Below are 13,569 nucleotides of genomic sequence, written 5' to 3'. Positions count from 1 at the left end.
CAGACCCGGACCGGCCTGCAAGGGCAACAGAGCGTTTTCACGGCTTGTGGTGGCCCCAGAAGAACGGGGTCACCACCCTACATGTATAAAGGTGCTGGGGGAGCTGCTGGAGAAGCGCAGTCTCCCCACAGCACAAAGAGCAAAGTCCCACCTTAAGTGTCTTGGGGATTGAAAGGAATCAACCCCTCCATGGCTCAACTTGTAGTTAACACCTTCGGGGCTGGAACTTTTGTTCTTCAGCTGAGGGTGTTTTGATAATTGCATCAAGGAGTGAAGGGCTGAGTTTGGGATGTCTGCAGAAGGGCATCTCCTGGAGGTGAAGAGGTGCAATTGCACTGAAATGCAGTTATTAATGGTTATTTCTTTTAGAGGGACTGATGTTCAATGTGAAGTATTGGTGTAAGGTGATGGCATAAGCTCAGTGGCTAGACACTCTGGCTAGGGTGTCTGGCAGTATTTACAACTTAATCCTGTGATCATCTGTCTTTAGGGGCTGTAATTGCAATGCATTTTTATTGATATCCAAATGAGCGGAGTACTGTCATTCTAAAGTGTGCTTAAACATGTATTCTTGCTGCTGCGCTTAGGGGAAGACCCCAGACTATTTGCCCTTACGATGTAGAGGTGCATACTGTATGGTCAGTAGGAGATGCTCAGTCAGGGTCATGTGTCACCAAGGCAGGTGTAGCCTGTTTAATACTTGTTGAGGTAATGGGGGGGTCCCCACTCGGATGGTGTCAGTGCGCAGGGCCCTCGCTCCAGGTTAAGACCAATTCACTGCATTGGGGGCAAGATATTGTGCATACATGGGAGTGGTGGTACTAGACCCCATCCCCCTGTGGTGGAGATGTTATGCAATGTCACCAAGTAATTCCATCAGCTTATGTATATTTGTAAATTAATGTATAGTATCGAGTGGTGTGTGAGTTTAATAAATTTACTCTTACTTTTATAAAGCAAAGTACAGACTAGACTATCAATTATTGAGTGTTATTTTTGCGCACCTGCAAATGGCGATTACTAGCCCACACCACCTCCCTTGAGTAAGTCTCAGACTGCTCTGCAAAACTACCGTCTGAGAGTCAGGCGCTGCCCTAGGGTGTTTGGTTCCCAGTGAAGGACAAATGTGTCATGTTATTTGTGCAGGCCTCACAGATGCTTCCTCGTTTTCCAACAGTCCTCTTTAGGGAGCTTCTCTGTAAAGCGTGACAGTGAGTCCCATAATGAACGATCATATCGACCCAGCAGGGCCGAGGTGCTGGCTACTTTCATGTACGAAGCCGAGGGAGTACACATTCTCTTGCCTAAAAAGTCCATAGCCTTACTGTCTTTATCAGGGGGCACAGATGATGCTGTCCCTGCCTTATTCTTTGTGCCGCCGACTCAATAACAGAGTCTGGTGGAGGGTCAGCCCTCAGGAAGAAGGGGTCATTATCAGGAGCCTTATATTTCTTTGAGATCCTAGATAGTACAGCCCCCACCGCTGCTGGAGTAAGAAACTTGTGCAACGCAGGCTCCAGCAATCCAGGCACAAGAGAAAGCAGAGGTCTCGAGGAGGACTTTTGGTGCAGGTTTTCAAATATCACCGAAGACATGGTGGTAGAGACCGGCATTTCAATGTGGAGTTTAGCAGCCCCACGGCAGAGAACCTCATTAAAGGTTAAACATCATCGATGGGTGATATTCTGCTTGGAGGAGATGAGGAAAGATTCGGAGAATAGTCTGCCTTGGAATCAGACGACCCTGTGGAAGACCTATAGCTTTGCCTTCTAGAAGATCGGTGGCGTGATGTTCTACTCCTAGGAGTGCGTGATGATCTCCTCACCGATGGGGACCTTCTCGGCGTAGTCTGCTCGCGTCTCCCCGAAAAATGCACTGACTGTATCAAAGGTGACCGTGACTTTGAAGAAGACCGTGGTAGGTTAATTCTGCGGATCTTCCACTCTGATATCTCCTAGCCATCTTAGTGAGATATTGGTTGGTCGGGCTGGAGACTGTGCTGGTGAGGGCTCTGGAGATACGTGTACGATCTGAAGCCCTGGGGAGGAAGAAGCACTCCCTGATGACACCACCGTGGTGTCACAAGTCGAACAGTCCTTTGACGTCGCCCTAGGTCTCTTCGCTGTAGGAGAAGCAGATTTAAATCTACGACGTTGACCTCTTTGACCCAGAAGGCCTTTTTCTTGATCTCGACATCGATCTCCTTGACGGCAATCTCAACGTGGAGTGACTGGTTCTTTTCGGCGTCAAAGCCCTTGGTGTTCGGCTCAACGTCGATGCCAGTGGACCTCTTGCCGTCGACTGCGATCTCGACGTCGGTCCAGAGCCTCTCGGCGGCAGACTTCGACGTCGATGGGTCGACGCCGACTCCCGACCTCTTGCCTTTGTAGGCGAGCCAGACTTGGACCTCCTATGCGTGGATGGAGACGTCATCCTCAGTCTCTTCTCACCATGTCTTGACGGCAAGGGATGTCTCAACGACGAAGGATGCTTCGACGTTAAGGGACGTCTCGACGGCGATTTCTACGCAGACTCTGAGAACAGAGGTACCTTGGATGAAGATCTGTCCCATGACGGAGAAGGAGTCCGATGCCTTCTATTTTCACCTCTTTCCTTGAGCTCTTTAGGATGAGAAGAGGGCTTTCTGGAATGATGCTCTTCTCGCCCACTCACTGTTTCTCCTCTCTCATGAAGGGAATGCAGCTTGATCTTCTCCCTCTCTCTAAGGGTCCTCTTGGAAAACTTGCTGCAGTGGTATCATTGGTCTGGCTTGTGGGATGAAGGCAAACAAGCAATACAGACGGAATGAGGGTCTGACTTGGCCATCTTTTTACTACAGGCCGGCACTTATTAAATAAGGCCGGCATTTTGACTGGAAAAAATATGCAAGTCAGAAAAATTGCTGAATTAGTCAGATAAAGACTAAAGACGTCTAGTTTTTACCAGAAAAAAGTGATAAAATATCACCAACTGGCAAGCTCAATGCTCCAGGATCCGCAGAGAAGGAGCCGGAAAAAAAAACTGACCTGTCACCTGTGGTGCATGATGGGAGCCTGGGTGTTCCTTGAGGTCTTAAAGGCAATGCGCCAATTTTCCAATGGTTTTCTATGCAGCCTGTCTAGGCTAAACCTGCCTCTATGATCCTGCCTGTTTTTACCTTTGAAAACAAAGGTTGTGTGTTTCAAAGAAACTCAGGGCAGTTTTCTTCTTTACATATATCATATATAGTGGTTTATATGTCTTTATTTGGTCAAATGTAAAAGTTTGACATGCAGTAACGGCAGTTTTGGAGCCTAATAAGGTGTTTTTCAGGCTGCATATGTATATGTATATGCATATTATATATGGGTATTTATATGTGTATATATATATATGTAAATATCCAAACCAAATCTCACAACAGGAAGAAAAACGGGACGAACTCGCGTTTTTCTTCACTTTTTTTTATTTAAATCCTCACAGCATGGAGTTCTCAAGGCAGGCAGGCACAGATCTACGCGTTTCAGGATAGCATATCGCTTGTTCACGATCAATCTGGCTACAGGCTGACAATACAAATATAGTAAATCTAATTATTGCATCATTTCCTGTTTGATGTAATTTTGGCCCTAAGCCTTCTGGATGATGTAGTTTTTTTGCTTTTTTAATTATTTTTTTAATTTAAAATCAAATTTAAGCAAACAAATATGATAACGTGGTGAAAAAACAATTCAATGGCATTATTGTATTGTATGTGAAGCACACTTTTCCTCAGTGTATAGTCCCAATGAACAAGTGCCTCAATTCATATCAGTGGGGACTTTGAATGATTTTTGTCGATAAAGTTTTACTCCATACATTCTTCATCAATATTCTTTACCCTCCAGTGGGAAACACACTTTTCCTCAGTGTATAGTTTCAATAAACAAGTTCCTCATTTCATATCAGTGGGGACTTTGAAAAAACTACATCAACCAGAAGGCTTAGGGCCAAAATGACATCAAACAGAAAATGATGCAATAATTAGATTTACTATATTTGTATTGTCAGCCTTTAGCCAGATTGATCGTGAACAAGGGATATGCTATCCTGAAACGCGTAGATCTGTGCCTGCCTGCTTTGAGAACTCCATGCAGTGAGGATTGAAATTAAAAAAAAGTGCAAAAGTGAAGACCAACGCGAGTTCGTCCGTTTTTTCTCCGTTGGGAGATTTTGTTTGGATACATATGCGGCGTGGTTCCGCCGTGGGGAGTTACGAACAGACAATAGAGCGCTGTGCCTTTCGGCAATAAGGAACCGAGGAGAGTGATATGTAGATATATGCATATTATTGGCTATTGCTCCGGGATCCCGCACGTGGGCGGGACTATTCAGTGCTTATGACTATTGATGAGTATCCCCTGGAAGAGAAGCTGTGAAAACTCACCCATGCCTCTGGAATAAAACGGTCATGAATATTCCAACAACATTTATGAAACAAGACCCTTTGGGGGAGGTGGGACGACGACTACGGAATGCGCCAAGATTTGAATACACCAAATGGATTTACAATCACGGAATGAGACACAGACATGGATTGTATTGACATAGCCTACAAGAGAAGCACCTTCTGAAAACCATGACAGAAGCTGTGGTCTAGCGATTCGCACTATCTGTTACGACATAACTGTTCAGTATCTCAGGCAGTAGTCAACAAATCAGTTAGCTATTTATCCCCCTATGCCGTCACAGGCCATGAGTCCACCCGATAAACTAACAGGAGGAGTAATTATTTACTTTACCTTCTCTGCATGCATATATTCTTTGAGTCACTAATTGAAAAGCAGTCGCCTTCTTCCCAACTCTTTTCTCTCTGAAGCGTCTTTAAGTAGGAGAGCATTGAGAGCTGCGCGTTTAATTGTAGACAGATTGAAACATTTTCAAACAAATTTAATGAGTGCTCATACATCGGATGCCACAACGGTTGAAGTGTGGTAAACTTGAAAAATGTTTCGATAGACAACCAATACATTCAAGAATTTAAGATTTGCAAACTAACTAATAAAATTCCCCGAGATGTGTAAAAATATTGAACACTGAAATGATTTTACAAAATTAGTATAAATAGACTTTATTGAAGTCAATGTCTCTGTATGGAGACTGAAGGTTGTGTTTATAGAAGCACAAGTTTTAACATTTCACGACTTCTAAAAGGAATGTCAACAATTACAACGATCATGCATAACATGGTCGATAATCATGTTTCAGAAGTATTTTCAAACATTTCTAGAGAAATGTTTAGAACATCGTTATTTGAATAACTACTTCCAATAAACTGCAAAACACTGATTGACATTTCCAGTATGAGCTACAGTGTCAAACGTAAAAGGGAGCCATAAATGTTTAATTTATGAAATCAAAATGGAATATTCACTGTAAAGAAAAAAAATTAAAAAGCTTGCAAATAAAGGCCATGTCTGAACCACCATGTCGAGCACAACGTGAACACAGTCCATTTATCGCTCAAAGCAGTCCTTAGAGTAACTCAAATGTTCATATGTTCAGTACTGAGTGTATTCTTTGGACTGAAACTTGACAATAATACGCTCCAATTGCCGCTTTGCTTCACACTGGGGGAAATTGCCCATGTCATAATATTGCGCTGCAATCTTTACCAACCTGTAAAACATATTGTAAAATTTTAATAAGCACCAAAAAAAAAAACATTTCAGTACATTCACTTTTACCATGTATAATGGACAGGCATTGATGTGTGGAACAGACTCCAACACATTTTACACTACCTTTTCCACACATTCTGGAATGTGATCAAGGAGGACAATACTTCATCATAGATCAGCAAACAGAAAAGTACAAAACCAGCAATTAATGTTTAAGAAACCTCAACACTGCATATTTGTTACACTGTGCTGGAAAGGAGTCACATTCTGCAATATTTCTCATCTCTTCCCACCAACATAACAGATGGAAGTACTTTGATAAAAGCTGAATTGTGATAAAGACAAGGAAGGTACAGTAAACATGGGGATCTGAAACTACAAAAAAAAAAAAAAAAAAAAAAAAAGAAGAAGAAGAATTGTAGCAGGTGTCCGCTTTCGAAACTAGAAAATAAGTACACAAGGACTAGAGAGTACCTTCATGGGGCAGGAATCCATGAGAAAGAAAGAAAGCAAAAACACGAAGCTGAAGGGTCAAGTCAGAGGATCGGAGAAAAGAGGCTTTAGGGTGTAACAAAGCAATTTGAATAAAATCTGTCGGAATTCTATGAAATGTGGCTCGCAGTGAGAGTTGGGCATAGACCACAAGCAGGTGACCATATATTTGGGCCTATTCACAGCGACCCAACACTAGTAGAAAAGCATAAAATAAGTGGCCGCTTATTCTAGATCAGAAATGATGGCTCGCCGAAGAGCTCCATTAAATATACACAAGCTATTAAAAGGATTTGACAGAAAGAGAAGGGCGACAGAAGTATGCTAGAGAGGTCTTGGGTGCATTAAAGACAGGAACACAGGTAGACACTAATTTAAGTAGAACTGTAATGGAAGTCCCAAACTGTATCTGTTACAGGCTAGAACTAAACCGGAATAATGAAGGTCCTTACTGGCGGAGAGTTGTAAACGATTTCAACAAATTCAAGGAATGAATACACAACGTTTTCTAGAGATATTAAATCTTATGGGCCAGTTTCAATGAACAGAAGGAGGATTATGTTACTTACCCTGTAATCATCTGTTCTTGCCATGTAGAGCTGTAGATTCACATGCTTTGCATACTCTTTCCATCTAGTGTCGGGTCCGGATGTTTGCAAGTTGTTTTTCTGTAAAAGTCGTCTTTTCCAGTCATGGGGTATGGCAACTCATCCTTTCGGTGATAGTGTGCATGGGCATCAACTCCATTGTTAGACTGTTTTCCCGCAAGAGGATGAGAATGGTGTGAGTAAATCTAGTACAGAGATTTCCATTAATGTATAATGTAAAAATTAAGAACTGCAACCACCATAGGTGTCTGGAGAGGAGGGAGGGTGCATGTGTATCTACAGCTCTACATGCCAAGAACAGATGCTTACAGGGTAATAATCCATTCCGAGCATATGTGCTGCAGATACACATGCTTTGCATAGACTGTATAGCAATACTCTCCCAAAGCGGAGGCTAACCAGTGAGCGTAGCAGTTGAAAGTGTTTTTAGCACTACTTGTCCTACATAAGCCTGTTGTCTTGCTAATACACCCACATAATGATGTTTGGTAAATCTGAGTGGTGTAGACCATGTAGCCGCTTTACAAATGTCAGCTTTAGGAATATTACATAAAAAGGCCATAGATTATCCTATTTTACGAGTAGAATGTGTTCTAGAAGGTATAACAAAAATTTGGGGGGGGTTTAATATAGCATGTTTGGATACATTTAACAATCCATCTATAAATTTCAAATTTAGAGATCTGGGTTTCTTTATGAGGTGGAGCAAAGGCAACAAAAGGGGGTATTGTTTTGCAAAAATCTTTTGTTCTATCAATATAATAAAATAATGCTCTTTTGTCATCTAATGTGTGTAGCGCTCTCTCTGCTACTAAATGAGGTTGAGGGAAGAAAACAGGTAACAACTGAATGGTTAATATGAAAAGCAGAGACAACTTTTGGAAGGAACTTTGCATTAGTTCGAAGAACCACTATGTCTTTATGGAGTTGGAAGAATGGTTCTTCTGATGTTAGTGCCTGAAGCTCACTGACAAGTCTTAGTAAAGTGATGGCAATCAAGAAAACAACCTTCCAAGAAAAGAATTGCAATGGTTCAAAAGGTGAACCCAAAAGTCTTGGTAGAACAATCTTAAGGTTCCATGCTAGTGGAACTTTCGGTGATATTACTGTTTTAAGGCCTTCCATAAAGTTTTTAAAGACTAGTACTTTGAATAGGGATAAGTGTTGTCTGTTTTGAAGATCTGCAGCTACCTCTGCAAGGTGTAGGCACCTGGGTATGTAGACAATGCCTGCACGTTGTAGATGCTTCTGTACAACAAATCGTTTATCTATTGCATCTAATGGGTCAATGGTTTAGTTATTACAATATATAACAATATATAACAAAACTTTTCCATTTTGCTGCATAGCATGCTCTAGTGGTAGGCTTTCTTGCTTCTTTAAGAACGGTCATGCAATCTGGTGGTAAATTTAAGTATCCAAACTATGACTTCAGGAGCCAAATCACAAGGTTGAGCTCCTTGGGGTTGGATGTCTGATTTCTCCATGGTTCTGAGTAAGGTGTGAGGTGAGGAGAAGCTTATGATGTGGAACTACTCAGAGTTCTAGAAGTGTGCTGAACTACGGTAGACGAGCCCATGTGGGAGCCACTAGAATATGGGTGAGGGATGTATGTCTGAGTGTCCGACTAGAAATGGGAAAAGAGAGAGGTAGAAAAGCGTAAGCAAATATCCCTGACCAATTCATCCATAGGGCACTACCTTTGGATCGAGGGTGTGGGAACCTCAAGGCGAAGTTTGGGCATTTTGAGTTCTCTGCTGTTGCGAAGAGATCTATTTGTGGAAACTAATAGTTTACCTGTCGGTGTAGTTTTGCAGCTTGAAGATCTTTCTGGATTCACTATGCTGTGCATTATTCCGCGGTCTAGTGGTTGGGTCCGGAATCGTAGTCTTTTCTTTTTTCTTTTTTTTCGTAACCCAGGTGGGCGTCGACGTCCCACCTTTTGGTGTCCTTCCGTGACGTCGGCACGCTTCCTGCGGAAGCTGCCACCCTTGGGCGCCATCTTCGGCTTCTTTTTTTTCTCGTTTTGTGTTTTTGCGAATCCTTGGCAATGTTCAAGTAAATTTTTAATCCGTTTTGTCGTTCAAGATATCTGTTTCAGTGTTGACCTTGTCTTCTACCACCTGATTCTCCAGCCTCATCTTTCTGGCGGAGGTAGGTGGGTTCGCTAGTGAATCCAGAAAGATCTTCAAGCTGCAAAACTACACCGACAGGTAAGAAACTATTCGTTTTGCAGCGTGAATCTTTCTGGATTCACTATGCTGTGCATAGACTTTGTAGCGGTTTGTTATTTTTGTGGCGGCTGGGTGGAAAATGAGCGTTGGCTGTTGAATATATGTTGAAGCACTTTGTCCTACTTGTGCTTCCTTGTTCATTTGTATATCCACACAGTAGTGCTTAGTGAACGTGTGCACCGAGGCCCATGTTGCAAGCCAGGCATATGTCTTGAATGGGAGTGTTAGCCAGGAAGGCTATCGTTGCTCCCTTTTTCCTAGTTGAGTGGGCACGCGCCCCCTCCGCTAGCTCTTGGTCTGCTTGTTTGTGGCAGAATTGAATAGTTTGTGCGATCCATCGTGCGATGGGCCACTTTGTTACTGGTCTACCCAGGAAGCTGCTTGCGAAGGACACAAAGAAGTAGTAGTAGTTTCTGTCCTGTAACTCCAGTTCTGTAGTAGGGGTCCACGCACATGGGCGGGACTATTCACTAGATTATGACTATACACAGAGATCCCCTACTACAGAACTGTTTCGTTTTCCTGTGCTCCTTTGTTCTTTTTATGTAGAGCATTACTGCCCTTCTAGCGTCCTGAGTGTGGAGTGCCCTCTCTGCGCTTGTGGTTGGTTTTTGAAAGAAACTTGGTATTTGAACTGTCTGGTTGATGTGAAACCTTGACACCACCTTTGGCATGAAGTGTGGGTCTGTTCTCATCACCACCCTATCATTGTGAATTTGGATGTAGGGTTCTTGTAGAGTTAACGCCTGCAGTTCGCTCACCCTGCCAGGAAGGTGATAGCCACCAAGAAGGCTGTTTTCATTGTCAGCATTTGTAGGGAAGTCTTATGAATTGGTTCAAAAGGCGCCTTCATGAGCTCCGTCAGGACTAGATTAACCCCTTCCATGCTCGTTCACCTTTGGTACCAGGAAGTAGGTGGAGTACACTCCCTGGTTTCTTTCCCGGTATGGTACTGGTTCAATGGCCTCCTTTTGGAGTAGTTCCTCCGCCTCCCTTTGAAGCAGCTCCAGTTGTTTTCTTGACTGCGCTCTCTTTTTTGGTTTTCTGTTTGGCGGTGTCCTTTCCAGTTCTATACAGTATCAGAACTGTGTGATGTTCAGTATCCACTTGTCCGTTGTTATCTTCTTTCATTCTCTGAAGAAGTGACTTAGCCTGCCTCTTACTGGTGTTACATGTTCCATGGTATTTGGTCCGTGTAACCCTGTGTTGGTCCTTTTGTGCTCCACCCTGGGAGGCGTCGTGCGGGTGGGCACATACTGTGTGAGGTAGCTCGATGGCCTCCTCTAGTTCTGGCCACGTCTGTTTCCTCTCCCGCGAAAGGAGTGGCCCCTTTGCTGGTTGTGCTAGTTTTGTTTTTGGTGTCCCTGCTGTGCCTGGTCATCTCCCTGGTTGGACTTCTGGAAGGTCTGGTGCCACGTTCCTTGCTGGTTTCCCCCTCTTCCGTTCGGTCTCCGTGACAGGGTACCTCTTTTCATCCCTCTGAATTGTAATGCCCCCTTGGACCTTGCAGTGTCGTTTTCCTTTTTAAGCTGGGTGAGTTTGTCATCCACCGGCGCTCTAAACAGTGTTTCCCCATTGAATAGGGTGCTAAGAATGTTGTGTTGAACCTCTTGTTTGAAACCTGAGATCCTGAGCCAGGCTTGCCTTCTTTCAGTGATTCCCAACATCATCAGCCTGCTGGATGCGTCTGCTCCATTAAAGGCTGTTTTGAGGCAAGCATTCGCCACATTCCTCCCCTCCTCCACGAGGTGTGAGACTCTGTGTTGGTACTCTTGTGGGAGGTGCTTCATCAGCTGCCAAATTTAGTCCAGGATTTGATACTGGTGCCTATTAAGTAGGGTGTTTGAGTTCGCCATGCGCCAATGCATTGCTGCATTTCTTTCTATTTTTCTCCCAGTTAGGTCCATCCTCCTGCTTTCCTTGTCTGGCAGTGGCCCAGATGTCGTCGGCACATTTGCCCTCTTCCTTGCGGTCGCCGTGATAGAGTCCGCCAGGACTGTCCCTCTGATGTACGGGGGATCTTTCGTGGAGTGTTTGTATTTCTTCTCCACCCTCTGCGTCACAGACCTGCATGTCGCCGGTTCCTTGAACGCCTCCTTCCCCTGAGCCATGACACTTTCAAGCATTGGGAGATACTGGCTTCTGGTGTGCGTGGGGAGTAGAGTCTCCAATAGAAAGTCAGACTTTTGTTTTTCTTCATTAAGTTTGACTTCAAACACCGTTGCCGCGTTATTGATCACCTTATTGTATGCCCCAATGTCGGTTGGCGGCGAAGGCCTCGAAGGGTACGTGTCTACGCCCTCTTCTGGACTTTCGGTGTCGAGGTCCTGCCATTCCAGGTCCCGCGTCCGAGGATGCAGACCCGAGGCACGTCCTTTGGTCGTCGTCACCCTCCTCCTCATAGTAGAAGTCTTCATCCTCTTGATGTTCTAGAGTTTCGGGGCTTTTCTGCGGCTTTTCGGCCTAGAAATCCTCCTCTTCTTCTACTTAGACGATAACCGTCGGTGTTTTCAACGGAATCGTGAACTGTTTGAGGCGTTCGTCGAACTCCTTTCTTTGTAGGATGCTATCCATCTCGGCCTCGAGTCGTTTTTTTCTTTCTTTCCAGTTCGGCGGCCTGCTCGGCGTCGGACTGTTCGGCTGGTCTCTTTGCCGAGTATTTCGGCATCGAAATGGGCCTCGTTTCCTTTGTCGACGTCGAGGCGACTTTTGGGGGCTTCTCTTTTGAAGTCGAATGTTCCTTTTCGGGGGCATGCTTAGACGACCTTGGCTTTTCGCCGGTCTTCGCCGCCTGGGAGTCCTTCTCGAAGGATCCGCTGGGCTCTATGTCCTTGGATGCAGCTGCGGCCGACAAGGTTTTCGGCGCCATCGCTCCCTTCGAGGACTTTGATTCAGTTTTTAGAGAGTCTGATTCAGACCTTTGATAGTCTGTCGAGGCGTTTGGGGTCGACGACTCCTACCTCTTTAGAAGTTTTCTTATCGGTCTCTACGACCGTGTAGCCGTCGTCTTCTCCGGCGACGTTGTCTTCCTCGTCGGTCGAGAGTCCCAGGTCTCGAAGGGATGGTGGTTGGCCCTTCCCCAGCATGGTGTAGTTGGCAATTCTCTGTTGCTCTCTGAGAGTCTTCGGTGTGAAGGCCGAGCAAGCGTTGCAGTCCTTGCTCTTGTGGTCGACCGGTAAGCAGAGGTTGCAAACCAGGTTCTGGTCCTTCTGCGTGTACTTGTGGTGGCAGTTACGCCATAATTTGAAAGGGGTGTTGTCCATTTCTCGGGCTCAGGGGGCCCCCTGTATGCGCATTCTCCGTTGGACGTCGAAGTTCTCCTTCTTCGTCGTCCCGGCTTCTATATGTTCTTCTTCGTAGTCGTCATCTCAGTCTTTTCCTGCAAAATTCGACTCTTCTGTGTCTTTTCCCATCCAAAACTCTGGAGCCTCTCGGGAACGATCCAGACCCAACGGCAGACAAAAGAATCTGAAGATGGCGCCCAAGGGTGGAAGCTTCCGCAGGAAGCGTGCCAACGTCATCGAAGGACACCAAAAGGTGGGACGTCGACGCCCACCTGGGCTACGAAAAAACAAACAAAAAAAAACAAAGAAAAGACAACAATTCCAGACCCAACCACTAGACCGTGGAATAATGCACAGCATAGTGAATCCAGAAAGATTCACGCTGTTAAACTCCCATTTGTGGAAGTATGGGACGAGAACTTGGGGATGGAGTTCCCACACGTTGACTTGTTCCCGCATCCTGCTGAGGTCAGCAAATTCGTTGTCTGCCCCTGGAAGGTGTTCTGCTAGCAGAGTTGGATTTTGCGATGTATTGTCCAAAGCCAAATGGTCAGAGAGCCACGAGAATGGTGTCCGTCCGTCCCCCGTTTATGTACATAGTACATGGCTGTCATTGTCCGTCCGGACTAGGACAAATTTCCCTATCAGGTGGTGTAGAAATGCTTTTGGTGCTAGATGAACAGCTGGAAGCTCTAGGTAGTTGCTGTGTGGACACTTGTGTTAGGTATCCCAGAGACCTTGTACTGTTAGATATTTTAGATGGGCACCCCACCCTGTAAGGAATGATTCCGCTGTGAGCACGATCTGTCGAACAGGGTCAATAAAAGGCTGCCTTTTTGATAAGTTTTGGGTGTTCTACCACTGCAGAGAGTGACAGATGCAGCGGTCTACCAACACTAGATCTTTTAGTTGACCCTGTGGTGATTGATTCCACTGATGTGCTAAGCATTCCGGTAAAAGACGCACGTTTAATCTTGCACGAGGTACTATGGCAATGCATGATGCCATCATTCCTAAAAGTTGCATAAAAGTTCTCACTGTTAGATATTGGTTGTTTTGGAATTGTAGTAGCAGTGTTTGAAAATTGTGAATTCTGGTTGCACTGGGATAGGCTAAACCTGTTTAACTGTTTAGGATAACTCCCAGATAGGGTTGCAGTTGTGTGGGTTGAAGATGGGATTTTTGCATGTTGATTGTGAATCCCAATTGATGAAGGCGATTTATTGTGATAGAAGTGTGTTATGGGACCCGTACTGATAAATGTGTGTAATAATTTGAATTACTCCTCAATCCCTCAACCACTGTCCCAAAA

General features: G+C 44.7%; 1 protein-coding gene across 1 annotated transcript in view; it reads right to left on the bottom strand.

Moving 5' to 3' along the window:
• Positions 1 to 5,073: 5,073 nt before the first annotated feature.
• Positions 5,074 to 13,569, bottom strand: part of DHX15 (DEAH-box helicase 15) — a 177,421-nt gene continuing 168,925 nt past the window's right edge. The window contains exon 14 of the mRNA XM_078678396.1: positions 5,074 to 5,637. Coding sequence (XP_078534522.1) covers positions 5,520 to 5,637 — 118 coding nt within the window. The 3' untranslated portion in view covers positions 5,074 to 5,519. The remainder of the gene's footprint in view (positions 5,638 to 13,569) is intronic.

This window comes from Lissotriton helveticus, chromosome 2_2 (genome assembly GCF_964261635.1).
Source record: "Lissotriton helveticus chromosome 2_2, aLisHel1.1, whole genome shotgun sequence".
Taxonomy (NCBI): Eukaryota; Metazoa; Chordata; class Amphibia; order Caudata; family Salamandridae; genus Lissotriton; species Lissotriton helveticus.
The sequence above is the reverse complement of the archived record's forward strand: the minus strand, read 5'-3'. Positions and strand labels throughout refer to the sequence as shown.